The following is a 26,166-nucleotide window of genomic DNA, read 5'->3' as shown; positions in this document are numbered from 1 at the left end:
GGGACAAGGTACTTACTTCTTTATCTAAAGTTCGAAACATCTGGTTAATCACACTTTCTGAAAAGAAGGTCATGGCATCCCATTGTACAAAAGAGGGAGAGAAGATTGAACATAGGCCTTCTCCGGTTCTAGCTGTATAAACAGAATAGGGCAATGAAATATCTAATAAATAAAATTAGAGAGCTATGATATCACCTAATCTAAATCCATTTTACAGATAAAGAAACTCCGTATAACATAACTCCTTTCTTCTAGTAGCGTCTGGCATATGGTTGGTGTGTAATACTTGTTAACAGAATGCCTATAGGTTATACAAGCAGCTGATTAATCCAACATTTGGGACCTAATATAATTCCAAGGTTTTTCCAATAGTGATGGATTTGTATGAATTCATTCACATACTTTTGCCCCATTCTCACCTATTTTTTTTTTTCAAAACTTATTAACAGTCTCTGGATTTCACCTCTTTAATATTCAAATGTTAATCTGAAGGTTACAAAAGCTTAGTAGGAGTCTGGTTATAACAGAGACCAATCAACGTAAAATAACAAATTATTTATTGATTTAACACTAAAGGAAAATTGGGAAGAGCATTTCAATATCAACCTTTCAGTTCAAATAAATTTAATATGCAGTGGTGACTCATTTGCTTTATGAAATGGAAGGTTTAGGTACATTGGCAGAACTGTTCTTTCAAGTGAGAATATGCACAAAGCAATTTGCAACTTTAGTCAACCAACCAATCAAAAAACATTTACTAAAGCAACATAAAATTGTCATTTATCATTATTATCATTAAATACTTTTAGGATTTAAGTTGTGGGTATTAGGATTTTTCTGCTTTCAGTTCTGATAATCTTTTTTTTCTCTTCTGACTGGATTCAAGTATCAGCATGGAAACATCAGCCAACATGATGTGCAAATGGAAAGGAATAACCTTCAGAGTAGTACCAAGGCACAGGAAGTAGTACTTCTGACAAAGTGTTTTGATATTCCCTAAAAACTGTACTTAAGAGCTTGGTAGGAAACATTAGAGATACCCTAGAAGAAACAGTTCTAGCCTAACATTTTCCCTGTCACCCTGTCGCTAACATTTAGCAATTTTAAAAATCTTTATAGTTGAAAATCAAACTTACAGTTCATTGGCCCAGTATCCACAGGTGTTGAAAGCTGGTACTTCAACCACTCCCCAGCCATCTGAAAACCAGTTTTGGGATCCAGGCGACAGGCCATTCTTATTACCTCTCCCTGCTGAGCTCGGAATGCTGCCAATGAATGGGAAAGAAATCAGACCTGGATCCCAGGAAGGGCTAGGCTTTGTGTTCTACACGTAAGACTATTTGCTAAACGAATTAATGAATCCCAAAACACCAGCAGCTGGGTTCTCTAAGTGGCAGCCTAATATCGGTTCCCTACTTTTATTGGTATGAGAAAGGCAGCAGGCTACAGTAGACCTAGGACTGGGCTATGGTAAAAATAATGGGCTTTCCTCTGCTCTGAAAGAAGGAACTAGACATTGAATAGTATCATAAATATCATGTTCAAGCAAAATAGAGTTTAAATATAGGAGAGTAAAGAAAATTAGATAGGACATACTGGAAGAGAGCACTCTGAGCACACTTTAGTAGTGTGAAATCTAGGGCTCCAGAAAGCTGTGTTGAGAATTTAGAGATCTTCCTGATAAAGAGCCCCAAGGTCTTAAAGTGTGACATAACATAACAAGTATTATCCCAAGGCTCATAAAAGGAAGATATTCCAAAATCACTTACAGTTGAAGAAGGCATTGAAGTCCTCGTCACTGTCAAAGTCAAATTGAGAATATTCACAGCTAGCGCTATCTGTTTTAGAGGGAAAGCCAATCTGAAAGAGATACCAACCCAGGGGTAGGGAATGAAAATAGACATTGTGAATTTTGGTTCAGCCCTCTGGGTCATAGAAAAATGTTAGGGGAGAAGCCTGAAAAATGCTAGCTTTTAAATTAGGGAGATGTAATTCAATGTTAAAATTGTGAATGAGGGGAGGCATATTGTCTCTAGTAACTACCAAGTCTGCTATATCCCAAGTCTATAGTTCATTTCTAGATCTAAGGTCTGAAATATCAACATTCTTTTCCTAGTTCCTTAGGGAGAATTCTAACCAATGATCTGTTTAGTGCCTTTGACTATAAAGCTTGAGGATTAAGGAATAATTTAAATCAAACAAAGAAGGGCCTAGGAACACATTCCATATCAAGTACCAAGCCACTTCAGGAACAAACACAGGAATTTGTGTTGAAGGCTCCTAGAGAGACCTTAAATCTGACAAGTACAGCTTGATGGAACCTGTCAGGGAATTCTCTCTAGCAGATTTCTGTAGCTTGGACCTTTGAATGGAAAAGCCCTTTCCCTGGTTCTTTACCAGGTTAAGGCCAAGAACAATCAATTGCTAAGTATTACTCACTAATAATCCCAAGGGGGCATGTTGAATATTTGTCTACTGAAGCAGAGTAAGCAATCTTTGCTAGAGAATCTATAGTGACACTAAACAGATAGGCAGAAGGAGCTCTCCATGAGGAACTAGGAAATGTTATTATCTAAGGAAGTTATTTTGGTTCTTAACTGGTTCCAGTGAAAAAATCTTATATCTTTATAGCTATTTGTCTACAATCAACACATTCAACTATTATTACATACCTTCACCAAGTTAGTCATAGAGGCACGGAGATATTTGGGGATCATTCCTAAAAGCAGAGGGTCTCGGGATAAGATTTCATGCCGGAAAAGGGCTCCCCAAGTGATCTGAGTTGATGATCGAAGAAACTGAAGATAAAATTTAAAAGACCTATATGTTTAAAAGGACCTGGAATCTATAAGGGGTTAAATTTTTACCCCTACACATATTAAAAAAGGTTGCAATTAAGAGACTCATTTTTAGCTTCTAACAAAGGAACTACAATGGCCATTTATCTGATCCTTGAGAGCAGAATAATAATTACAGTGGTAACAGCTGATATTCATATGGACCTTTAAAATTTGCCAAATATTTTGTTTCATTTGAGCCACAAACACAACCCTGAAGACTTACAGTTATCATTACTGCCATTCTACAATTTAGAAAACTGAAGGAGTGACTCATCTGTAGTCCCACACGATGTGTTTATTAGTAGGGTTTGAACTGAAGTCTTCCTGAGTCTATGTACAACACACAGCATGTCTCACTCATATTTCATGTAATAGGAAGTAACCTTACTGTAAATATGAAGGTACAGCTGCTAAAATTACAAAATACAGTTGACAATGTTTTGCCTTGAACTAAGGCCAAAATATAGTTTATGTTAAGACCTAAAAATCTATTTCCGAAAGTATCTTCTGCCTTCATATTACTTACCTGGCTTGGATGGGTTGTAAAAGCCAGAAAAGACTCCAAGTACTTTCCAAGGTTGGCTGGTGTTTCAACATCACAATCAGTGCCCTGTTGCAAAAACATTATTTTAAAGGCTACTGACAGCAGAAAATTCACAACAAATGCAGTTTCAAACTCTGGAAATATAGTTAAAGAGCCAGGGAAAGGCAACATTACCTAGGCAAACAGCTTCATTAAAAAAATATTCTACAGTAAAATATTATAACTGGGAATGATCATTTCCAGTATGATACGAATGTTTCATTAAAAAAAATTTTTTTAATCTACTAAGAGCCAGAAGAAAACTGAAAACTCTTAACACAGATGGAAGCTTTAATTTTCCAAGCTTAGTTCATTCTCACTGACAAGTCTCAACATTTAACCATATTACTCAATAGCTCATTCATTAATACTTGTTTCTGATCATCCATCTCAACCTCTTCTGAGTTAGAACAAAAATGCATCATTAACAGCAAATTAATAAAACATTTCCAGAGTCTTGGAGTTCAATGTGGAAGTCTAAAAGCAACCATCAAGTCCTCATTTCCCATAAAATGAGCTTTTTATACACTTGCTCAGCCTACAGCTTCTATTTCCAAGTTAACAGGCAATAATACCACTTAACCTAAAGAATATTCTCTTCATATATTAGCCTTTTGTGTTAAAGTGAGACCACAAACAAGAGATATACTACAGTGATTAGTGCTTTAGAAAAAGTATTTTTCTTTGTGTTTTACAATCCTGAATAGCAACTTTAATTTCATTTAGTAAGACATAATTATATAATATTACTATATAATTAGTATAATTATGTAATAACATTACAATTGTATAACATATAATAATATAATTGTGTACAGTATCTGTTCATTAGCAACAGACTAGTTAAAGGAAATCCTAAACTCAAATCCCATTACAGTCAAAGAAATTAAAGTAGTCTGTAGGACAATCTTCCCACACCAAGTTCAGATTAATGGCTAGTACCACATATAAATCAAAGGAGATAATTTCTAAGTTCCTGTCCCTGATGGCATCACTGCACGCTCAAAGGGTGGCAAATACTTCAGACTTCAATGGTCCTTGCAGAATGCTTACCAGTAAAGCACATAGTTGGCTGCCTAAAGCGCACAAGACCTGACAAAGTCTCTTCAAGAAAACATAGTGTTTTTCTACCAGGCCTCCACCATCAGCAGTCCTAAGAGAGAACAGATGAAAGAGGTTCTGAGTTTGGAAAGACTCAATGGTTAAACAAGCATAAATGGGAGTGGCCCTTTCTTCTGTCTCCTTATATGAATTATATTCTAAATAAGATAAAAATGTTGGAGGAAAAAGAAATAAGCAATTTTGCTAAATATAACCATACTTCTCAAAAGACAAATCCATCTATTATATTCTCTAGTTTTAACAGTCATAAAATTCTGGTTCTTTTTTCATTCAAAACTGATAGTTTGGGGCATGAATCTATAAACAATACAGTTACACTTAAAAATACTGGATGATAATTAGAGAGGACTCAGGGACATCCTTGGGAGAGAGAAGTGGTAAAAACTGAAAATTACAAAGTGCAAGGGACCATGGTTGTTGAAATCAGACTCTCTGTCTCTGTACAATATTTTACATTACTGAAGGATGCCAAAGGGATAATATTTAACTGGAGTTGAAGTACTTTTTTAGCCACGCCGGATTTAGCAGCGGCAACATGAATCGTCAATATCCCACGTCCCTACCTTTTGACAGGGAAAAAATCTAGGCATTCTGACATAATGTGACCCCAGGTTTTTCTGATTAAAGTTAACAAAGAAAGGTTCAGAACAGGCAAGGTTATATTGCTCCTATCTTCTACTCTCATCAGAAGACAGCCGAATAATTGTGGTCAGTGCTGCATTGCAGAAAGGATACTGGTAATCCAAAGAAGGTTCAGAGAAGAAATAACACGATGAGGGCACTGGAGACCATGCCATCTGAGGGAACGAGAGCTGTTTCTTCTGGAGAGAAGACCCATTTAAAGGGGCATGAGCTCTTTATTCTACTATCAAAGGGCTATCCAACGGAAGAAGGATCAAAATTTGTTCTTCCTGGCCCTAGAGGGTAGAACTAGGAACAACGGATGGAAACTGGAGGAAGGCAGATTCCAGATCAATATACTCAGATTTTGAGGCATTAATACTGGTGAGTTGTGGAAAAGATGACAAATTCTTTGTTCTGACCGTTTACTTTTTTTACTTAGCAGAAAGTACTTAATTTGTACTATCTTATATAGAGGCCTCTGAGGTTCCTTATGATTCTTTGATTCTCTCCATGTCCTTATCTGAAGGACTTAGGTAGTACAATGGATAGAGTACTGGGCCTGGAATGAGGCAAGAGATCAAATTTCTACTCAGATAACTTAATAGCTGAGTAATCCTTGGCAAATCACATAAACTGTTTGCCTCAGTTTCCTCAACTGTAATATGGGGAGAACAGTACCTCCCTACCAGGGTTGTTGTAAAGATCAAATGAGTTAATACTTTTAAAAGTGCTTGGCACAGTGCCTGGTACATAGCAAGTGCTACATAAATGCTATTATTACTGTACACAATAAAGCATAATAAACATTCCTCAGTTTTAAAAATTTTTTAATCTTTAAACTTCCCAACTAAATTGAGCTTTTCAAGGAGATATCAAGTAGTCTCACACAGTGTCTTCCATTTCTTTTACACAGGGACTTAATATGACTGACAGACTAAAGTGAAATCCATACCCATTACATCCCATATAGATTACTGGACAATTGCTGGTCACCACTGGCCTAAAACAGATTAGAAGTAATGACAAACGTGGACTTATTAAAGCTGATTTTTTATTGTTAACTACTGGCTAGGATGTAGAAGTTTTTTTACTAAGCAACTTGGAAATATCACTCATGGAAAATGTTAGGTAAAATCCAGTTAAGTATATTCATTATTTTTTTTAAAAAAAAGCTATCCCACCTGACAGCACTCAGAAGTGGGCCAAGAAATTAAAACTGGAATTCCATGATAACTACGTAGATCTCAAAGACCTTTTTAACTCTTCATGAATTTCATAAAACTAGAAAAGAATGGTAGCAAGCAAAATAGTCCTGGAGAGCCACAATCTGAGATGAGACTATGACTGCTCTGCAGACCACAGAAGCTAAAAATCAGGCAGAACACTGATGATGTGTCAAAAAAAAAAAAGCCTAGTTAACACGATCTCTCTCTTCAGTCACTACTATTCCACATGAGGAAAAAACTATTAGGAATAAAATGTTTAACTAGAGAGGACCTATCATAAGCCCTAAAGGCATTTATACATTTTCTAGATACATATGCTCTTTTACTGTATGAATCCCTATGAAACAGGGACCTCGAACTCAGGAGAGAATCAGGGTCAAAGAAAGGGGGCTACAATCAGCAATTTAATAAATTTCTAAGATACCCTCCATCCCCTAGCTGGTTCCCTGGCACAAATCTAACCTAAAAATACACCCTAGTATTTACCTAAACAAATAGGGGGTAGGGAAGTTTTAAGTTATTACATAAACATTTACATCATTTAAGAATAACATATAATATGTACATAAAACCCAGTATTACAAGAGCAGAAAAAATTACTGAAGACAATCCTTTGACTGTTAGCATATGATGGGTCTATAAAACAGAATTATGAACACATGTGGTTCCACTCTTCGAAGCAATCACCAAGGCCACCAAGAGGCCAATGGATCATGAAGGAATGGAGAAAGCAAAATACAAGAGTTCTGAAAAGACAGACAGTCTGGAAAGAAATACATAAACTAAAGGATACTATACTGTAAAGAAAACTAAGGGTATTGCAAAACTATTTCTAGCACTGAATTTTCCAAGAATACTGAGCATTGTCCTTGAGAATTGCTTTGGTATCTTACCCAAAATATCTCCATGGTATATGAGCTGACAGCATTTGGGGGAGAAGAATTCAGATATGCAGTATCCCAGTAAGGAGACACCAGTAGCAATGGACTTAGAAAACATTCTGTTCACAATGAGAAGATACTTACTGAGCAGCGGAGAGTATATAATGCATGGCAACATCTCCAAACAAGACCATTAAAGGCTTCCGGTCTTCCAACCTACCCTAGACAAAATCAAGGGAAACTTAGATCAAAATAAAGTTGTGGGTCAAAATATACCACTCACTCCTCTCATCAAGATCCTCAAAATCTTGATTATCTACTACTTTCAGTGCACATTAACTACACAAAAACATACCGTTACATGGCTTCTCAGATGCAACAGGATTAATTAAGTACTGGGTTGATGGCAAATTTGGTTTAAAAATTTAACATCTATGTACTCTTCTACATACTAAACAGGAGAGCTAGAAGATCATTACAACTGGCTTTTAAGATGAAGTTAAGGTCCACATGGCAGTATATAATCAATATCTAATAAATTTAGCACTGCTCAATAGTGAAATTTCAAGATTCAGAGCTGCTGTAATAAATGAAAAAATAAGTAGAGTGTGGTCTGGAAAGTTCATTTACATTTTGACAACTGACCTCCATAAGGACACAGAAATACACAAGAAACATCATCTAAAGATGCAGTAAGGAGACAGGTTTAGTTAACCTCAAATAGAAAAAAAGTCAAACTCTTAAAGCTTGCCTGGAGAACTATGTAATAAAACACAGGTCTGGTCTCCTCTAGCCTAAAAACATCTTCTCTCAGATTTATGTTCCTCAAACTATCGTCTCCCTTCATCTGTTGCCAACTATCTAGGGAAGAGTCTACATTTATTGTAGCCACTTTTACCTGAATTTCAGCCCTCAAAATCTGCCTCTCCTAACTACTCCCTCCCTCAACCAACTGAGAACATAAGAAAAAAAACAAAACAACCCAAAACATGATAAACATATACAATCAGTGAAAATGAAATTTCCACATTGTCCACATCCAAAAAAATTGTTCATTCTGTATTCTGAATCCTTCGTTTCTAGCATGTTTCTTCATTAATTGTGGTCATCACACTGATGAGTTCAGCTCAATGGTACTCTATTATAATTACATGCCTTAATGTGTTCATTCTACAACTGACAGGCATCGCCTCAGATTCCCCTTCTTTGCCACATCAAAAAGAGCTAGAAATATTTTTATATATTTTTAGAGTTCCTTTTGCTTAGGACTAATCCCTTCCTTAATCTACCCTCACATCTCCCCCTCTCACCTTATTTCCCAATTAAATGAAATGTATTTCTGTATCTAATTCTCTGTGTATGTGTATTGTTCCTTTGACCAGTTTAGATGAGAGGAAGGTTCAAATGTTAACTGCTCCCTCCCACCCTCCTTCCTCCTTGCTTTACAGATGTTTACCTGTATATCTTGATTACATGAGATAAGTTTCCTAACCTTTTTCCTTCCTCTCTACCAGAGTATATTTCTCTTCCTATTATTTTTTTTAAATAGACCATCAAGATGTAACAGAACCACTCCTGGACCCTGGCTACTTGGACCCTCTCTACGAACTCTGTTAACAACAGGGTTCAGACACATGCATCATCTCTCTGTATCTGAATGTAAACAATTTATTCTTGCTTAAATCCCTTATCATTGATCATTCATGTTTACTTTTTAAGGTTTCTCATCACTTCTGTGTTTGGATTTCAAAGTTTCTATGCAGCGTCATTCTTCTCATTAGAAATGTTTGTAAATCTTCCATTTCATCAAAGGTCCATTTCCTCCCTGAAGCATTATACTCAGTTTTGCCAGGTAAGTTATGCTTGGCTGTGAGTCCTTATGTCTTGCACCTTCTGTAATACTGTATTCCAGGTTCTCCACTGCTCTACAGTGGTAGCTGCTAAATCACACAGGATCCTGAATGTGGCTTCTCAGTACTTGAATTCTTTCTTTCTAGCTGCATACAATATTTTTTCTTTGACCTGGAAACTCTGGATTTTGGCTAAGATGTTCCTGGGAATATTTTTGCTTCTCCTTTAGGAGGCGACTAGAAGATTCTATTTCCACTTTGCTCTCTGATGCAAGAGATCTGGGCAGTTTTCTTTTAATATTTATTGAAATAGGAAGTCTAGATTCTTTTTTTGGTCATGGGGTTTAACTATTCCAATGATTAATTTTCTTCTCCTCTATTTTCCAAGTCAGTTATTTCTGTTATGAAATATTTACATTTTCCTTCTTCCTTTTTTCCTAGCTTGACTTTTGCTTGTAGATGTTTTGGGAATAACTCTCTTCTGGGTTTGTATCAAGCTTCTCTGCCACCATAACAGCTTTTTTATGGTAGGATTCTTTTTAGTTTGGCCATTTCTTCCAGCCTGCTTTTGTTATCAGGGCTGGGCTCATCTGGGCCAGTCCTGTTGTTGCTTTGCTGAGAGTACTGAGTGTTGTTATTATTTCCAGATCTCAGGGCCAGACTGGGGACCCTGAAGCTTTTATTGTTCCCAGAGTGATCTGATGTAGGGCAAAGTCTGATTTGTTGCCTACCTGGTCTGAACTCTGCAAGGTATTGACCTAGGTTTAGGTCTGAATATAAAGCAGATGCTGCTGGACTCAGCCCATCAGCTGGTTGGAAAGCTCTGTTGCCTCAGTGTGACAGAATCATAGGTTCCTCTTTGGTTTGGGATTCCTGCCTTGGCTATTTCTCCGCAGGCTATGCTAGAAGCTGGAAATGAGACCCTGCTCTGCCCCTGGGGTCTAAGCCACACTGCTGCTGTTAACTTCTGGGGGCCTCCCTAAGTGGTAACACCAATCTCATGCACAGATTCCCTTCTAAGGTTGCCCTGGATCTATGACCCAGAACTGAGTAGTGAGTGACAAAGCTGCCAGTTCAGACCTGTCATTTTTTTCTATTTAAAACATTTTATTTTTTCCTGATTACAAGATAGTTTTAAACAATTGTTTTTTAAAAAAAACATTTTGAGTTCCAAATTTTCTCCCCTTCCCTCCTCACCTCCCCACTCTGAGGCGGTAAGTAATTTGATATAGATTATACACATGCAGTCAATGCAAAACATATTTCCATATTAGCCATGTTCCAAAAGAAAACAGACCAAAAAAACCCCCCAAGAAAAATAAAAACAGTATGTTTTGATTTGCACTCAGATTCCATCAGTTCTTTCTCTGGAGGTGGAAAGCATTTTTCATCTTAAGCCCTTTAGTATTGTCTTGGATCACTGTATTGTTGAGAAAACCTACATCATTCACAGTTGATCATTGTACACTAGTGACGTTTCTGTGTACAATACTCTCCCGGTTCTGCTCACTTCACTCAGCGTCAGTTCAAGTAAGTTTTTCCAGCTTTTTCTGAAATTTATCTGTTTATTTCTTACAGCACAATAGTATCCCATTACAATCACGTACCACAACTTTTCAGCCATTCCCCAATTGATGGGCATCCTCTCAATTTCCAATTCTTTACCACCACAAAAAGAGCTGCTATGAATATTTTTGTACAAATAGGTCCTTTTCCCTTAGATCTCTCTCAGATACAGATCTAATAGTGGCATTGTTGGATCAAAGGTTGCTGGATCAGTTTTATAGCCCTTTGGGCATAATTCCAAATTGCTCTCCAGAATGGTTTAATTGGCTCCCAACTCCACAAACAGTGCATTAGTGTCCCAATTTTTCCATATGCCCTCCAACATGTCATTTTCCTTTTCTGTCATATTAGCTAATCTGATAGGTATGAAGTGGTACCTCAGAGTTGTTTTAATTTGCATCTCTCTAATTAAAAGTGGTTTAGACCATTTCTTCATGACTATAGACAACTTTGATACTGCCTGTTCATATCCTTTGACTATCAATTGGGGAATTACTCTTATTTTTATAAATTTCACTCAATTCTCAATGTTCGAGAAATGAGACCTGTATCAGAGAAATTTGCTGCAAAAATTGCTCCCCAGCTTTCTGCTTTCCTTCTAATCCTGGCTGCAGTGGTTTTGTTTATGCAAAACCTTTTAAATTTAATATAATCAAAATTATCCATTTTACATTTAGTAATGCTCTCTTACTCTTGTTTGGTCATAAATTCTTCCCTTCTCCATAAATCTGACAGGTAAACTATTCTTTCCTTTCCTAATCTGCTTGTGGTATCACCTTTTATGTCTAAATCACGTGCCCATTTTGATCTTATCTTGGCATGGTATAAGATGTTGGTCTATACCTGCCATGCTGTTTTCCAGTTTTCCCAGTAGTCTCTGTCAAATAGCGAGTTCTTGTCTCAAAAGCTGGTGTCTTTGGATTTATCCAACACTAGTACTATGGTCACTTACTACTGTGTCTTGTGTACCTAATCTATTCCTCTGATACACCACTCTATTTCTTAGCCAGCATCAGATAGTTTTGAGATGACTGCCACCTTATATAATATAGTTTGAGATCTGGTACAGCTTTCTTCACTTTTTTTTTCCTCATGAATTCTCTTTATATTCTTGACCTTTTGTCCTTTCAGATGAATTCTGTTAATACTTTTGCTAGCTCTAAAATAAAGTAATTTTTTGGTAGTCTAACTGGTATGGCACTGAATAAATAATTTGGGTAGAATCATCATTTTTATTATACTGGCTCAGCCTATCCATGAGCAATTCATATTTCATCAACTGTTTAGATCTGACTTGATTTGTGTGAAAAATGTCTTGTGATTGTGCTTATATAGCCCTTGGGTTTATCTTGGCAGGCAAGACTCCCAACTATTGTATATTGTCTACAGTTATTTTACACATAATTTCTCCATCTCTTGCTGCTGGACTTTGTCAGTAATAAAAATGCTGATGATTTATGTGGGTTTATTTCATATCCTGCAATTTGCTCAAGTTGCAAATTATTTCAACTAGTTTTTCAGTTGATGCTCTAAGCACACCATTATATCTGCAAAGGGTGAGTTTTGTTTCCTCATTACCTATTCTAATTCCTTCAACTTCTTTTTCTTTTCTTAATGTTATAGCTAGCATTTTAGGTGAAACACTGAATAGTGGTGATAATGGGCATCCTTGATTCACCCCTGATTTTACTGGGAAGGCATCTGCTTATCCCTATTATAGATAATGCTTATTTTAGACAGAAACAACTTATTATTTCAAGGAAAGCTCCATTTATTCCTATGCTTTCCAGTGTTTTTAATAGTAATGGGTGTTGTATGTTGCCAAAAGCCCTTTCTCTATTAAAATAATCATGATTTCCATTGCTTTTGTTATTAATATGGCTAATTTTGCTAATATTGAACCAGCCCTGTATTCCTGGTATAAATCCCACCTAGTCATAGTACGTGATCGTTGTGATATACAGACGTAATCTCCTTGCTAGTATTTTATATAAGATTTTTGCATCAATATTCATTAGGGAAATCGGTCTATAGTTTTGTTTTCACTCTTCCTAGTTTAGGTTATTAGCACCATGTTTGTGTTGTAAAAGGAATTTGGTGGGATTCTGTTGACTCTTTTTCCAGACTGTATAGTACTGGAATTAATTGTTCTTTAAATGTCTGATAGACTTCACTTGTGAATCCATCTGGCACTGGGGAATTTATCGATGGCTTGTTCAACTTCATTTTCGAAGATGGTGCAAGTATTCTATTTTTTCTTCTGTTCATCTGGGCAATTTATAATTGCTTTAATTTCATCTTCATTGATGGTGAATTCACCCTTTTCCTTTCTGATACTGGAAATTTTTTAAAAAATCAAATTAACCAGTGGTTTATTTTATTATTTTTTTCATAAAACTAGCTCCTAATTCAATGGTTTTCTTCTTCCAATTTTATTAATCTCTCCATTGATTTTCCACACCTGTCACTTCAAAGCATTACAGGTCCAGTAGAGCTCAGGGATGACTCTGGTGTATAGCCTGTCCTTGGGTACTGGAGTGCTCCACACATGGGCAACTCCTGACTGAACTGTCCCTAACATCTGCAAGCTTTTCTTTCTCCCTATGCTGAGTTAGGTTTGACAAATGACTTGCCATAACTTTTTCTGGATATCCCAATCAGGATTTGGTTTGGTGAATTTTTTACATTTGTGTGGAGGAGTGTTTGGCTGTACTGTTTCCTAACACTTGGCCATCTTGGCTCCACTTGTTTTCTCATTTGACCTCCTAAAATACAAAACTCCACCTCTTTGTCTAAACACTATTCTTCCTTTATCTCTTTAACATAGTACTCCCATCTCTGTTCATAAAATACTCCCCATTCATTCTGAACAACAGTAATATTAATAGCAGTGCTATCCTATTAAAACTAGTGAAGTGAAATAGAAACAAAGTTGTAGTACCATGACATAAATATTCTTTGTGTTTTATTCTTTTACTAACATCCCTCCCATCACCTCCCCATTAAACAATGAGCTAATTACAAATAAACCTCGAAGCCTAGCTGCATTGGCATCTACGGGTGAGGCGTGCTGCAGCAAGGACACAATAGGATCTCACTCCCAGCTCTAGTCCAGGATGCAGAGAAGTAACCAAGGGAAGAATCTCAGACTAATGGGGAGTCTAAGATTCTTCGGCTCTAAAGCAGCAGAAATTTCCAGCTGGTTGATAGGGCAGAGTCTAGGTCAGGAACATGCATATTCCAAACTGCTTTCCAGAATGTTTGGATCAATTCAAATCAAAGCTCCATCAATAATGAACTAGTAGTGTGACATAGCCCTGGCCAACATTTGTTATTCTCCTCTTTTTTTTTTTTCATGTTTGTAGTCTGATACGTATGAGGTGGAACCTTGAAGTTGCCTTAATGTTCATTTCTCTTACTGGTGACACAAGAGAAAAGTTTTCATATAGTTGTTGAAAATTTGGATTTCTTCCTTTGAAAACTACTTGTTCATATGCTTTGGCCATTTATGGATTAGGGAAAGATTCTTAAGTTTTATCCATGTGAATTAGTCTCTAATATAACTTGGAGAAATCTATTGCAAAATATTTTTCCCAGCTATGTTTCCCTTCTAATTTTTGCTACACTTAGATGTCCTAAAAAACCTAAGTTTTATATGATCAAAATAATCCATTTTATATTGTGTGATCCTATCACTTGCTGAGTCATGAACTCTTTCCCTAATAGGTTTTTCTTGCTTCCACTAATCTGTTATATGACCTTTTATATCTAGGTCATGTATTCATTTGAAGCTTATTTTGGTTTACAGGGAGATACTGGTCTATACTTAATTGCTGCCAGACTGCTATCCAGTTTCCCCAATAGTTTCTGTTAAACAGTTCAGTCTTTTCTCCAATAACTGGGGTCTCTGAATTGAACAAATAATATGTTCCTGTATTTGTTTCTGTACGATTTTTACCTAATCTGTTCCACTGATCTACCTCTTATTTTTTTTAACCAACATCAAATTGTTTTAGTGATTACTGCTTTGTAGTAGTTTGAAATTTAGTACTGAAAACCCTTCCCCACTTTCACCTTTTTTAAAAAAATCCATCATTATCTTGTGATTCCTGAGATGATATTTCTTTTTATGAATTTCACTATGATTTTCTCCTAGGTAAATAAAATATTCCTGTTTAATTGACACTGCACTGAAAAAGTAAATTAAAAAAGGCAGTAGGGTCATCTTTATTATATTGACTTGACCTCGGGAGCAATTAATGCTTCTCTAATTATTTAGGTCTTCATTTCTGCAAAATATTTTCTAGTTTAATTTAATATAATACATTTTATATACACTTCCAACTATTTAATTTAATGCATTTTATATACACTTCCAACTATTTTATAGCTTCTGTAGTTATTTTAAGTGGAGTTTCACTTTTTAACTTCCTGCTGGGTTTTCTTGCTAACACAAAGAAATACTGCTAATTTTATGTGGATATGTTGTTTCAATTTCAATTTGTCATTTCAATTTCTTGGTTACTATTAGGGCTTTCTAAATAATTGTATTTGCAAAAGGCGAGTTTTGTTACCTCTTTGCCTTTATCAATCTTAATTTCTTTTTTCCTGTCTTACTGTTAATAACTATCATTTCTAGCACTATGAAATAGTAGTGAAAATGGACTCCTGGCTTTATTCCAAACTTACTAAAACAAAACCAAAAAACCCTAACATTTCTACAACATTTGCTCTTCGTACTTCATTTATATTTTTGGCAAACATTGTTAAGATCCTGCTTTTTATAGTTCATTCTGCTTTCTTAAATTTTATAGGTGAATTCATCCCATTCACAAATGACTGTTAATTGTGTATTTCTTACCATTCTATCCTCTTTGCTCTTACTTCACTCTTTACATGGCGGCAAAAAGTTTTTCTGATACTTGTGATCTTTTATGTGAAACAACCCTTTTCTCTATTCTAACTCTTCTTCTCCTTGCCCTACCTGATGCCAGAGTTTTACTTGATTTTCTTTTAATCCCCAAGCTTCACGTTCTTCTCCAATATTCAAGTTTCATTTTAACTATTCCCTTACCTATCTAATCCTTCCTCTTAGACCCCTTTCTCTATCCCTCCTTCATCCATGTTTCCCTTCTGAATTTAATGCATTTGTATACTGAACAGGGTGTGCATGCAAAAGTGTGTAGTTGTGTTCTACCTTCCTTTGTTTGGTTCAGATAAAAGATGCTGGTACCTTCCTATCCCTAGCTCTATAACCACAAACTTTTCATTGTCTGCACTTTTATTATGCAATAGTGATTTCTCTTCCCTTCCTCTTTTCCTCTCCAGTATAGTTCCTTATACTTTTCATTTTTGTCTTCTTGTAAGAACAAAATCATCTATAGGCCATCTGTTATTTTCAATCTTTTCTCTGACCCTTAAAGATATCAGAGTTCTGAGAAGACTTTTGTTTCTTATCCCTCTATCAACATGTGAACAATTCAACATAAAAACATGTACCTTTTTAGTTTCTCCAGGTAGCTGCATTTCCATTTGAAAATGTCAACTCAGTTCAGGTCTTTTTATCAAGACTGCTTGGAAATCTTCTATTCCGTTAAAGGCTTATTTCCTTCCCTGTAGCATCACACTTAGTTTTGCTGAATAGGATATTCTTTGTTGTAAACCCTCATCACTTTTACTTTTGCAATACTGTAGTCCAAGCTATCGTGTCATTAATGTGGGCAGCTACTAAATCTGATGTGATCCTTATCATGGCTTGTTGGTATTTTAACACCATTTTTTGGCTTTATTTTTTTTTCTTTGCCCTGGAAGCTATTTTGGCTATGATATTCCTGGGACTGTTCATCTGACTTGGTATATTCTATCTTTACTTTGCCCTCTGGTACTAAGAGTTCTGGGCAGTTTTCATTTGTAATTTCTTATAATATGGTATACAGACTTTCCTTTTTTGATGGTGTTTTTCAGAAAGTCTGATAATTTTTTTCTGTTTTAAAATTTTGCTTTTTTTTTTTTTTTGCTTTTTATTTTTTTAGGCAATTGGGGTTAAATGATTTGCCCAGGGTCACAGTTAGTAGGTGTCAAGTGTTTGGTCTGAGGCCAAATTTGAACTCAGGTACTCCTGACTTCAGGGCCGGCGCTCTATCCACTGTGACACCTAGCTGCCTCTGCTTTATTTCTTATTGTCTCATTGAGTTGTATACTGTCTGTCCCATTTCAGGGCATTCAGTTTTTTGGTAAGATTTTCCACCATCTGTTCTAAAGGTGTCCTTGCCATCCTTTCCACTCTTTTTCTCTTGTTATTTTATTTCATTCATATCTTCAAAGTACTCCTGCATTTCCTATGGTTGGGACAATTTCCCCTCTAGAAGATTTTACCTGGACTTGAGGTAGCTATACTACTCAGGATTTATTTCTGGCCATCTTCTCCAATGCATTTTCTCATGGTATTCAGAGTTTCCATGATTTACTCATTTCACCTCACTATATAGTTTGAGGGTTAGGGAAAGGATGAGATAGGGCAGAGATGCACTTTGATCAAGCTGTGAAACTGAATAGCATGAGCAGGGCTTCCTTGCTTCAGAGTACAACAGGCCCCTCCCATTCAAGGGACTCTGGGGCTATTCCAATACTAAGTTGTGCCCGGAGCTGCCCTCTTTCCACCAAACTCTAGGGCCTTGATACTGACTGGATCCTTTCCCCTAGCTGCTGGGCTCAGGGGCTAATCCCATGCTGGGTTTCAAACACAGATTTCAAGGACTACTTAGGCTGGATTTCTCCTTTTTCCTTATCCCCCTATTAACATGGGAACAATTCATCATAAACATGTGTATCTTTTTGGCAGCAGCATTTCCACTTGAAAATGTCAATTCAGTTCAAGTCTTTTTATCAGGAACGCTTCGAAATCCTCTATTCCATTAAAGGTTCATTTCCTCTCCTGTAGCATTACACTTAGTTGTGGTGAATTGGCTATTCTTGGTTGTAAATCTTCATCACTTGTCTTTTGCAAAATTGTATTCCAAGTCATTCTGTCATTTATGGTGGTAGCCCACTAGTGCTGTGCTGGACCCTCTTGGAATGCTGAGGTTTCTCTCACTAGCTGGACTCCTGTAGCCATTAGGACAGCTGGGTGCTGCTATGCAGCATGGACCTACCTAGGGTCAAGGGCTGCTTGCACTCCACCCTCAACCTACCCTAGCTTGTCCCTGGGACTCCAAAGAACTTGGGGGAAGAAGGGCCCTCTGTGGATAGAGTACCTCTACCTGGGGGTAGAGGAGTATAGGTGAGACTGGAATGTTTTTTGGGGTAGGAGGCGGGTATCTGAGTAGAGCATGATAGAAAGCTGCTCTGCAAGCTCTCATGCTGCTACTGTCCTCCATGTAGTTTTCCTCATCCATTCTCTATCAGACTAATTCAATGTCCTTTGCTAAGTCTTTTCTCTTTGCCTCCTTGAACATTTATTCCCCCAAGGCTTTGCCTTTGACCATCTTTCTCTTTATATAAATTTTCCCTGGGGTTATTATATTGACCTCTATAGTTTCAATTATCACCTGTATTCAGATAACTCCTCTATCATTCTAGAGCTAAGAGTCTCAATCCCACAGTTCTATTTGCTAGTTGGGCTTTTCTACCTTGAAGTCCAACAGACACCTCAAGATCATATACCTAAAACTGAACTCACCTTCCTTACAAAACCTACTTTTTATTACTTCTATTGATGAAACCATCATCCTTTTTAGTCATTCAACCTCAGGGTAGTTATATTTAATGTCCTTCTCAATCACATCCAATCAATTGCCCAAACCTAACAATTTTATCTCTCAAATCAATCCCTTCCTTTCTACTCCCACTGCTAACATCCTATAGTTCAGGTCCTCCTCATTTCTGGCCTGGATTGTCAGTAAGAGACTAACTGGTCATCCCAACTCCAGTCTCTCCTAATTCTGACCTACCTTTTATACTGCCACCTTTTTAAGCATAGCTCTTATCACTTCATTTTGTTAAGAATACTTAATAGCTTTTTACTGCCTAACAGATCAAGTACAAACTGCCTACCCTGGCTATTCATAGCCCTCCAAAATTTGCTTTTCTAGGCTCACACTACCCTCTCTTTTCCTGCACTCAGCATTCTTAATAGAATTATTTACTGCTTTTCAGTATCCTTTTGTTTTTACCATGACTAAAACAGACATCTCTCTGTCCTCATTGTCCCTTTCTCCTCATTTCCTTCTTCTGAAACCTCTCCCTTCTTTCAAGGCTAAGCTTAGTTGACATTTCCTTCATAAGTCTCTTCTATATCTTTACCCCCATCTGAAAAAATATCTCACCCTACTTGAGTCTCCCATAGAACTTAGTTCTAACCTCCTTTGAAATTATATTAGAATAATTATTCTTTATATTTTTTATATACATACCTTATGTGACCTATTAGGTTACTGTAAGTTCCTTGAGGGCAAAGCCTACTTTAGTTCATCACTGCAGTCCCAGTAACCAGTACAGCATCCTGGGCATAATAAATGACTAAGAAAACATCTGTTAACTAGGAAACAACATACCTTCCTGCTGACTGCAATTAGGAGACATTCAGCAGCTCCTACTTGAAGTTCAGGTTCGTTCAGAAGCAAGCACAGCATCTCTAGCAGTTTGCAGTTTTCAGCTGTAATGTGGTTCATGGCCACCCAGTCAATGTAGCCTGCCAGGGTGTTGAGTGCTGCTATCCCTACCCTGCAGTTAGCCTGGGCCTAAATGGGCAGATAAATATGTAGATGTAATTGTGCTCCTCAGCTAAAAGGGTTCTTTCCCTCTCATATTCCAGATTATTTTATCTGAAATTCTTTTGTTTTTATCACACTATACCTTATTGTGAACACATTACATACTTAAATGCATGCATATAATATTCTTACTGTATGCTCTTTGGAGCTGAATTTTTCATCTTTGTAGTACACAGTAACTTCCTTGCACAGATTAGATTAGGCCTGCACAACACTCAGCCACCAAAGGACTTTAGGCAGCTACTTTGCACTGTTTGTCACGTGACTCATGGCAACCAACCATCATCAGTCTGTCTCTAGTCTAACCTATCTACTGTCCAAAGAAGCTAACAGGTTATGCAGGTCTGGAGTAGAAGCTTAATTAATGTTGGCTAAACTGAAGGATCAGAGGTGAAAGATAGATAAACCTTATTTACAGCTGACTCTCTATTTCAAATTTTACTTGAAAAAGATGATTCTTTTCATTTCTAATAGTTGTAGCATCCATACAGCAAGGAACTTAGAACGTTTCTTCCTCAAATACAGTCACTTCAGTCTATAAATTCCTATCAATAATTACTGTAAACAAATCTGTTTTCTCAACAAATACCAAGTAACATACTTTTATCTAAGACTAAAGAAGCAGAGATTTGTGTGATTTACTTCTGACACACACAGCCAAATAACTGGCCAGGGACACTGCAGAAACACCATGGCCTCCATTACTTAAAAACACTTTTAAGTATTACCTATAAATGTAAATACTAAAGAGTTTTGCTATAAGCTATGAGCTGTTTCCTAACATTCTACATTCCTTACCTTTGGCTCCTGTGAAGTACCTGTTTTCTGAGGAGAGGGGAAAAAAAAAAAGAATAAGGATCCAGTTCATCAGAGTAAATGATTATGTAATATTCTTTCCCATTTCCCCAATCCAAAAGGTGAAGACACACCTTTGAGAAATCTTGGAATAGAGATTTAAAATTTATTTAATACGTCTTATTCTTCATCCTTCAGAATAACACCCCTCTGAAATAGTATCTCTTGGAGAAAATTAGAAGCAAAAATGGACTAGATTATGGTAACTTCTAAAACAAGCTCAATTAATAATTGTGTACAAATTGATACTGTAAATAAATTAAGTCAGCAAAAATCTGAATTTTTAATTGTTTATTACAGAAGGATAAATTTCATTTCATCATGAATTTTTCTTCAGCTAAATATTCTGCAATTTTAAAAAAGATGTCACTTACTTCTAACTCTATGAGCTAATACAAACCATGTAAACATTTACTAAACACATATGAAAAACACTCTGTTTGGCTATGGGGATACAAAGATAGAAATGAAAAACAGTCCCCACTCTCAAGAAGATTACTGGGCAATACAAAGAAAAAAACAGGTAAGCAAATCCAAGATGATTTGATTAGAGCAAACATAAAGAACGAGGGGTTTAAGAAAAGTCAACACAGGAAAAGTAGACAATATTCAGACAGAAATGGGCAGCTACGCAGCACAGTGGACAGAGCATCGGCCCTGGAGTCAGGAGGATTCGAGTTCAAATCCAGCCTCAGACACGTAACACTCATTAGCTGTGTGACTCCTGGCAAGTCACAACCCCAACTGCCTCATCTAAAACAAAACAAAATTCTATCTTTGGAGAATCGAGGTGGCATAGTGGAGAGACCTCCAGCCTTGGAGTTGGGAGGACCCGAGTTCAAATGTGGCCTCAGACACTTTCTAGCTGTGTGACCCTGGGCAAGTCACTTAACCCCTATTGCCTCAGCAAAAAACAAAAAAGAAATGAGATGTACTCAGGATGCTGAATAAGACATACTTTTTTTTTTAATGATATGGCCAAAGAGGGGATTTATTTTGCTTGACTATGTAATTTTGCTGCAAAGTTTTTGTTTTTTTATTTTTTTCCAATGGGGATGAAAGGAATGGGAGGCAAAGAATTTTCAGGGTTTCTCCCTTTTAAAAAAGATAATGAAAAGAAGGCCTGAGGGTATTATAAGCAACCAGGACAGCTTTGAAAAGTTACATGATGGTTTTATTATATTCTTAAAAAAAAAAAGCAAGCTCAACATAAGAGACCTAAAATTTCATGTACAATCCTCATTTCCTTTACAACATAAATGGAAGTGGCTCATTTTACATAATGTTTGTTCAAGTTCAGGAAAAAAAAATGTCAAAAAGGTAGATGCTAACAAATGAACTTAATCCTGAGGGAAGCCAGGGACTTTGAGAGTTAGGTAGGAAGGGAATGCATTGGATGGGGGGGGGGGGACTCTCCAAAGGCATGGAGGTGGAAGAGAGACTGCTAAGTTAAGGGAATGGCAAACAGGACAGTTTGGCTGACAAGCAGAGTACATGAAGTGAAGCAACATGATATAAGCATGGGAAAAGGAGGACTGAAATGTGGAACTATGCCCATAAAGCTATTAAACTGTATATATCCTTTGGCTGAACAATCACAATATTAGTTTTATGCCCCAAAGAAATCAAAGAAGGAGGTAAAGGACCCACATGTACAAAAATATTTATAGCACCTCTTTTTTGTGGTAGCAAAGAATTGGAAACTGCTGAGCTGAAAATCAATTGAGAAATCGCCCAATAAGTTATGGTATATGAATGTGATGGAATACTACTGTGCAGTAAGAAACAATGAAGGAGATGGCTTCAGAAAAACCTGGAAGTCTTGTATAAACTGATACAGAGTGAAGTGAGCAGAACCAGGAGAAAAATTTGCACAACAGCAACATTGTAAAGATAATCAACTTTGAAACACTTAGAACACTGATCAACATGACTAACCACAACCTCAAAAGACTTATGAAACATGACATCTACCTTCTGATACAGAGCTGATGGACTCAAGAGTGCAGACTGAAGCATATTTTCTTTTTTTGTTCATGGATAATGTGAGAATTTGTTTTGAGTAACCACACATATTTGTAATGGGTTTTGTTTTTCTTGCCTTCTCAGTAAGCAGAGGGAGAGGATGGGGAAGAGATAATTAGGAACTGAAAATAAAATTGAATTTTAAAAAAGAATTATGAGAATAAAGAAAAAGGTGATCTAGAGCCAGATTATGAAGCACTTTAAATACTAAGCTTAGGAATTTTTATTTTATTTTAAAGGCCACTGAAGACTTTTAAGTAAGGGAGACTTTCAGAATATTACTTGGGCAGCTGTGTGGAAGATGAATTGGGTAGAAAAACTACAGAATAAAAGCCCAGTTAAGAGATAGTTACTGTGGTTCAGGCATGATGATGGCTTCCAGGCCTGAGTTAGCTAGGAGTCATTTGAGTGGAGAGAAGGGAAGGATCGGGGAGATGTTGTACCAATAGGATTGATATGACTTCACAAATGAGTGGATATAAAAGGTGAGAGAGAATCTGTACTCTTGGGTGACTAGATGGATCATGGTGCTCTCAGCAGAAACAAGAAAGTTTGAAGGAAGTACAAGCTGAGGTGGGGAAAGGAGGAAGATAATGAATTCTATTTTGGATATGTTAAATTTGAGTTGTGGACACTGACACCCCTAACAGAGTTACACAGCATAAACTTGGTAATAAAGGACTATAGATCAGAAGAGATTAAACCTAGATATATAGATTTAGGATTTGTCCGCATAGAGATGAATGACCTCATGAGATCTGATGCAATCACTAAAAGTGGATGGAGAGAAAAGGACCCAGGACTGAGTCTTAGAGAATACCTAAGGGGGCAGGAAATAGGTGAGCGTCCAGCAAAGGAGAATGAGAAGAAATCAGAGAGGGAGAAGAACCAGGCAATAACAATGTAAAAAAAAAAAATCTAAGCCTGGAGACCTTCCTGGAGGGCTGGTCATCAACAGTGCCAAAAGCTGCAGGGATGTTATGAAGCATGAAGACTGAGAAAAGTCTATTAGACTTAGCAATCAAGAGATGGCTGGTTTTGGAGAGAGCATTTTCAGATGAACACTGAAGTCTGAAATCAGACTGTAAGGGGATAAGAAATGAATGGGAGAAAAGGAAGTGCAGACTATAAGTATAACTATATTCATTTAAGGGGTATGGATGTGAATATATGTGACAACAGCTCAAAGGAAAGGCAGGGTCAAGTGAAGGTTTTTTTCCATTTTTTGTTTTTTAAGTTGGAGGACCTCCAAGTGTGTAGGTATTACACAAAAACAGATTCAAGATTAGCAAGACAGGATAGGATGACTTAAGTGGCAAGTAGAATTAGGATCAAAGTCTTGGCTTTTGCTAAGGGTCACTTCAATCAAAAACTGGAACAATGCAAGGGAGAATAGGAGGTTGAGAAGGTCCCAGTTGTAGAACAGGGGAAAAGAAAAACCTCATGTCAGATGGCTTCTATTTTCTCAGTAAAGAACCCTTTCAAAACCTTTCATCAGCAATTACTTTGTTGTTGTTTGGTTGTTTCAGTCAAGTCCCACTCTTGGTGATCCCATCATGGGTTTTCCTGGCAAAGATACTGGAGTGGTTTGCCATTTCCTTCTACAGCTCATTTCACAGATGATGAAACTGAGGCAAACAGGATTAAGTGGCCTGCCCAGGGTCACACAGCTAGTAAAGTGTCTGAGGTGGATTTGAACTCATAGATGAGTCTTCTGATTCTAGGCCCAGTGCTCTACCTACTTTGCCACACAGCTACCCCACACAATTACTTTAATAAAACAGAAATGTAATGAGAATAAGAAGCATGTTCCTTTCACTATGGGAATATAAATACTGCATGAAAACTAGAAAGGTGATAACATAATGGATCAAGTCAAAGTACCACCCCTAACTTCTCCCTTGCTGCATTTCTACTATTTCAACTCTGATTCTTCAGGTCTCTTGGGTACCGGGGTAAGAGTAAGAATGACAGAGTATGATGCTTGTGCCTGCTCATCTCATCTTTAATTATTTATTAAGCACCCACTTTGTACCAGGCATTGTCCTAAGCATTATTCTCCAATATCTGAGAATTGTCAAAATCTGTAAGTGGGAACAAAGTTTGAGTGAATTGCAATGTTCCAAACGTATGCCTTGGAATTGCTGGGGCACAACATTCAAGTAAAAGCCTTAGAGGATGAAGAAATTTAAATGGAAGGCACAAAAATACTAGGATCATAAATTTAGAACTGGAAGAGACCCTCTAGATCATCAAGTCCAACCCACTCAAACAAGAAAAACTAAGACACATGACTTGCCCAGGGTCACACAGCTAATAAGTGTCTGAGGCCAGATTAGAATCCAGAGCATCCTGACCAAAAGCCTAGAGATCCATCCACACTACTAAGCTGCCTCTGCCTCCTACTCTATCTGATGTTCCAATCTATCATCTGTCAGTCTTGCTCAACCACAAAACTAGGGACTGTAATTCTGGAAAAGGTAAACCCAAAAAGAAGTATCCACAACCTCAGAATGTCTGAAAACCACTGGCCAAAGCCGAACAACAACACTGAAGTTGGAAGGTGAAGTAGCTTACACCTGGAGAATATATTTTAAATCTAATTTTTGTCTGGAAAGCCTCTCTCTTAAAACTGCAGGCTACCCTCATTTAAAATGAAACAATTCTGTACTCAGGGAATTCCTCTACCTTGCCCCAGCTCTTCATCTTGAAGTCTCACTCTGGCCCTAGAATTCACACACTGTAAGTATTCTCTGCTCCTGATTGGATGGCTGTTCCCTAAGTCTCCAGTCAGCCAAGTCTCATTACTCTCTCCAGGGTCCACTCAGGACTTCCTCCACCATCCTCTTCTCTCCTCACCTTTGCAACTTCCTTTTACCCATACTTTTCCTTCATTAGAATGTAACCTCCTTGAGGGCAATGATTATCTTTCTTTCTATTTGTATTTCCGTTGCTCAGCACAGCGCCTGGCACATAATAAGCACTTAATAAATACCTGTTAACTTGCTACCAAATTCATCCCTAAAATTACCCCTGCCTGTTGTTAGCATAACAGAACAATGCAGTGAACATAAATAACTTCCAGATAATGCTCGGAGACTATACATTTGTAGAGCTGAAATACCTTCTTTTTTACGGTGTACCAATTTATTCAACCAAAAGGATTCCACTACCAGTTGAAAAATATCCATTAAGCCACACCACCTGATTATACTTCTCAGGCTACAAATAAAACTTCTCCCCTAGGAACAAAATAAGCCTATATTCATAGTTCACTATAGGCTACTAGTTCAATTTTATAGCAAAAAGTCATACTAATTTATGCTTTCTTAGAAAGTTGGCTAATCTCCAAGGAATATTCAGTCAACAAACCTCATCATTCCCATTCTATCAGTGGGCTAAGCCTGAGAAAATAGAAAAAATAGGGCCACCCATCTTAAAATAAAGTTTTCTCTGACCTTTTCCTTTAAAACCATTAGTGGAGGCAGCTAGGAGGTGCAATGAATAGAGTACTGGCCCTGAAGTTAGGAGGACTCAAGTTCAAATTTGGACTCATACACTTAACTAGCTATGTGACCCTGGGCAAGTTACTTAACCCCAAATGCCTCAAATAACAAACAAAAGCTTTAATGTAGCTTACAGTCCAAGGTATCTGGAAATTAAATAAGATATTTTTAAGGTGCTTAGCTAAATGCTTACTCCTCTTCCCATCTGCTCTTACACTTAATCAAATGGCTAACAGCACTAGAGTTTCACGCTGCTATAGGAAAGAACTAAAATTCTCCTCTTATATGGAATATTTTTGAGTTCTAGAAACTGGGGA

At 37.1% G+C, this 26,166-nt stretch overlaps 1 protein-coding gene across 1 annotated transcript in view; it reads right to left on the bottom strand.

Moving 5' to 3' along the window:
• XPO5 (exportin 5) overlaps nucleotides 1–26,166 on the bottom strand; it is a 59,657-nt gene that overhangs the window by 27,928 nt on the left and 5,563 nt on the right. The window contains 9 exon segments of the mRNA XM_078155338.1: nucleotides 17–132; nucleotides 1,137–1,265; nucleotides 1,770–1,860; nucleotides 2,673–2,798; nucleotides 3,367–3,450; nucleotides 4,477–4,576; nucleotides 7,421–7,497; nucleotides 19,245–19,430; nucleotides 20,262–20,288. Of these exon segments, the coding sequence (XP_078011464.1) occupies nucleotides 17–132; nucleotides 1,137–1,265; nucleotides 1,770–1,860; nucleotides 2,673–2,798; nucleotides 3,367–3,450; nucleotides 4,477–4,576; nucleotides 7,421–7,497; nucleotides 19,245–19,430; nucleotides 20,262–20,288 (936 nt within the window).

The sequence above is a fragment of the Phascolarctos cinereus genome, unplaced genomic scaffold (assembly GCF_003287225.1).
Source record: "Phascolarctos cinereus isolate Bilbo 61053 unplaced genomic scaffold, phaCin_HiC Scaffold_5;HRSCAF=322, whole genome shotgun sequence".
NCBI classification, from domain to species: Eukaryota; Metazoa; Chordata; class Mammalia; order Diprotodontia; family Phascolarctidae; genus Phascolarctos; species Phascolarctos cinereus.
This window is presented reverse-complemented; position numbering and strand designations above follow the sequence as displayed.